This window comes from Oryzias melastigma, unplaced genomic scaffold, assembly GCF_002922805.2.
Source record: "Oryzias melastigma strain HK-1 unplaced genomic scaffold, ASM292280v2 sc00290, whole genome shotgun sequence".
NCBI lineage: Eukaryota > Metazoa > Chordata > Actinopteri > Beloniformes > Adrianichthyidae > Oryzias > Oryzias melastigma.
Window position 1 is genome coordinate 276,063 of NW_023416908.1, and position 2,756 is coordinate 278,818.

General features: G+C 41.5%; 1 protein-coding gene across 1 annotated transcript; it reads left to right on the forward strand.

The window, feature by feature from the left end:
• Positions 1-670: 670 nt before the first annotated feature.
• Positions 671-1,834, forward strand: LOC112141803 (homeodomain-interacting protein kinase 1; the record flags this gene model as incomplete). The annotated part of the gene is given in 1 exon segment (XM_024264964.2): positions 671-1,834. A coding segment is annotated over 1 exon segment (282 nt), but the record flags the coding sequence as incomplete, so codon positions are not given.
• Positions 1,835-2,756: the final 922 nt, after the last annotated feature.

Here is a 2,756-nt window from a genome sequence, read left to right on the forward strand (position 1 = left end):
GGTGTCTTGTGGGGTCCAGATGACCCCACTTTAAATGTAAACATGCCTAGAATTGCACAAGGGTTTACAANGAACCGGCCTGAAGAACCATCAGCTGGTGCACACAGACGCGCGACTTTTCGTCTGCGCCGTCTGCCAGAAGGGCTTCAAAATACAACCTGCGCGCTCATGAGGCCTTGAACACCACGAAGACCTTCCAGGACGCCGTCTCCTTACATGAGCAGCCTCACACGTGCACGGCGTGCGGGAAAGCGTTCACCAGGAGGAGCTCGCTCCGAGCGCACCAGGCCGTGCACAGAGGCAAGATCTTTACATGCGGGGTGTGCGGCACGGGCTTCTCGCTTCAGCACAACCTCCGGAGGCACACGCGTCTTCACACGGGCCAAAAATTAAAAATTAAACTCTCTAAGGAATCGTGCAGCTTCTGTCCTTCATCCGATTCTGGTATTAAAACCAGATTAAATCAAGTGAGGTCGGCATCTGAAACAAGGAACCAAAAATAAAGTTTTGGTCTCGCTGACTAAAATATAAAAAAGTATTTTTTTCGGTGCTGAACTCTCACTTTGTTCAACTTTACTACACTCTGATTCCATTTAATACAAAGTAACGACTATTAAATTAGTCGTCGATTACTCGACTAATCGATTATTTTGACAGTCGATTAGTCGATTAATTGCAGCAGTCCTAGTTCCAAGTAGAGCTTCAATGAGCATCAATAGGAAATGGGAGTGAAACAGAAATGTTTTAGAGCTAAGAATGCACTAAAAGCAGCAAATAAACAGAATAATATTCTGTTTTGGTATTTTCTCACCCTTGTATTGTTTCTACTGTTTCTCTCTTTCAGATCCAGACCAGGTCTGAGAGCTTCAGACTCTTTGAAACCTCATTGGAGAGAGACTTGAGATCTCAAACATCTATTGGTTAGTAGTTTCTATGTTAGTAGTTTCTATGTTTCTAGTTTCTATGTTCTGGAACACCAGGGGTGACGGGTCACTCAGTCCAGTTCTCATATACAATCAACAACAGAAACGGACTCACCTTTGATGCTGGTCGTACACCTGAGATTCTATTGAACGATTTAAAAAGTTATCCTGCTCCTTTCTGTACATTTTTTCCACATGTAAAAACTCAATCACACTTTCAGTGATTTCAGCATTCTTGGTATAACAACGTTCAGGATATTACTGCTTGTACTTTTAGTATTCATAAACTTAAACGTTTTTGAAATATTAAGCAAAATATGCCTCATAGGAAATGAATAAGAAATTGCTCAAAACCTTCAAAAACTGCATTTTGAAATTCGTGAACTTCCACACATACTTTTAGCTAGACACCAATCACACCGTAAAATGTTCAGGATCCAATGAGATTTTAGGCTAACTTGGCACGCTACCTGTTTTTGGCTAATTTAGATGTTTCCAGTTTTTTGGCTAATTTTGAGTTTAGCTAACAATTTAGCATTATGCTAGCTTATTTTGGATAATTTTGACATGTTTCCAGTATTTTGGACAAGTTGAAGCTTACCACACGGTATCGTCCACGCTAAATCATCATGTCGGATAATTTAGTTCTGGGTGGTGAAGTCCGAGAAGGCTTCATCCTTCTGGGTAAAAAGGGAGTTTATAAGGTGGAGAAGTTCATCGGCGAAGGATCGTTTGGTAGAGTTGCCAAATGTAAGAAACTGGGAACTGACAAAGTTGTAGCAATCAAAATCGTTTCTGGCTCAGCCCAAACGGAAATCAACTTCCTGAAGGAGCTCAGCAAGATCAACGCCGACAAGCACAACTTAGTGAAGATGGTGGACTGCTTTCACTACAAAAGCTACACCTGCATCACNAATCGATTATTTTAATAGTCGTTTAGTCGATTAATTGCGGCAGTCATAGTTCCAAGTAGAGCTTCAATGAGCATCAATAAGAAATGGGAGTGAAACAGAAATTTTTTAGAGCTAAGAATGCACTAAAAGCACCAAATAAACAGAATAATATCCTGTTTTGGTATTTTCTCACCCTTGTATTGTTTCTACTCTCTTTCAGATCCAGACCAGGTCTGAGAGCTTCAGACTCTTTCAAACCTCATTGGAGAGAGACTTCACCATAGCCCATCTTCACCACCAGGCCAGCAGGAGCTCTTCCCTGGGTGTGGTGTGTTCGTCTCATCGTTCTGCCTTGCTGCCATGAACCACACATCTAAACCACATCGCATGCATCAGTTTCATGCACTGTCCAATCATGTCCTCACTGTTGGAGTATCAAAATCCCTTTTGGTCTTCCTGGAAAAAATCCCTCCGGAAAAGAAGGAAAGTGGATCCGTCGACGCAATCCTTAGTGAGTTTTTCTTAAAATTGGGCGTTTTGTGCTAGAATTCTGGGAACAATAAACATGTTCAATCAGGCTACAGTATAGCAATGATTGCTATCAAAATATAATTTTAACACTCAAAATGAATTATTGTCCAGTAGCATCTAATGCAGGGGTGTCAAACTCCTGCGGCCCGTTTCAAGAAGCAGGTTTAACAAATTTAGAGTTCAAACCTGAACTTAGAGTCACTGGACTCTAAATTCTCAAACTCAGGGTTTTCGGTTCCAGAACAGCTGAAAATGTTTGATTCAATCAACTTGAAGTTGTCAGAACCAGAATCAGGTGTGAGCGTCGTAACCATTAAAAGCCCTGATCAATGGAGCAAAGACAGCATGATTCACCATGGCAAGCGAAGCAAACATCTGAGTTTAGTACTTCCGGCGGTGGAAATTGATA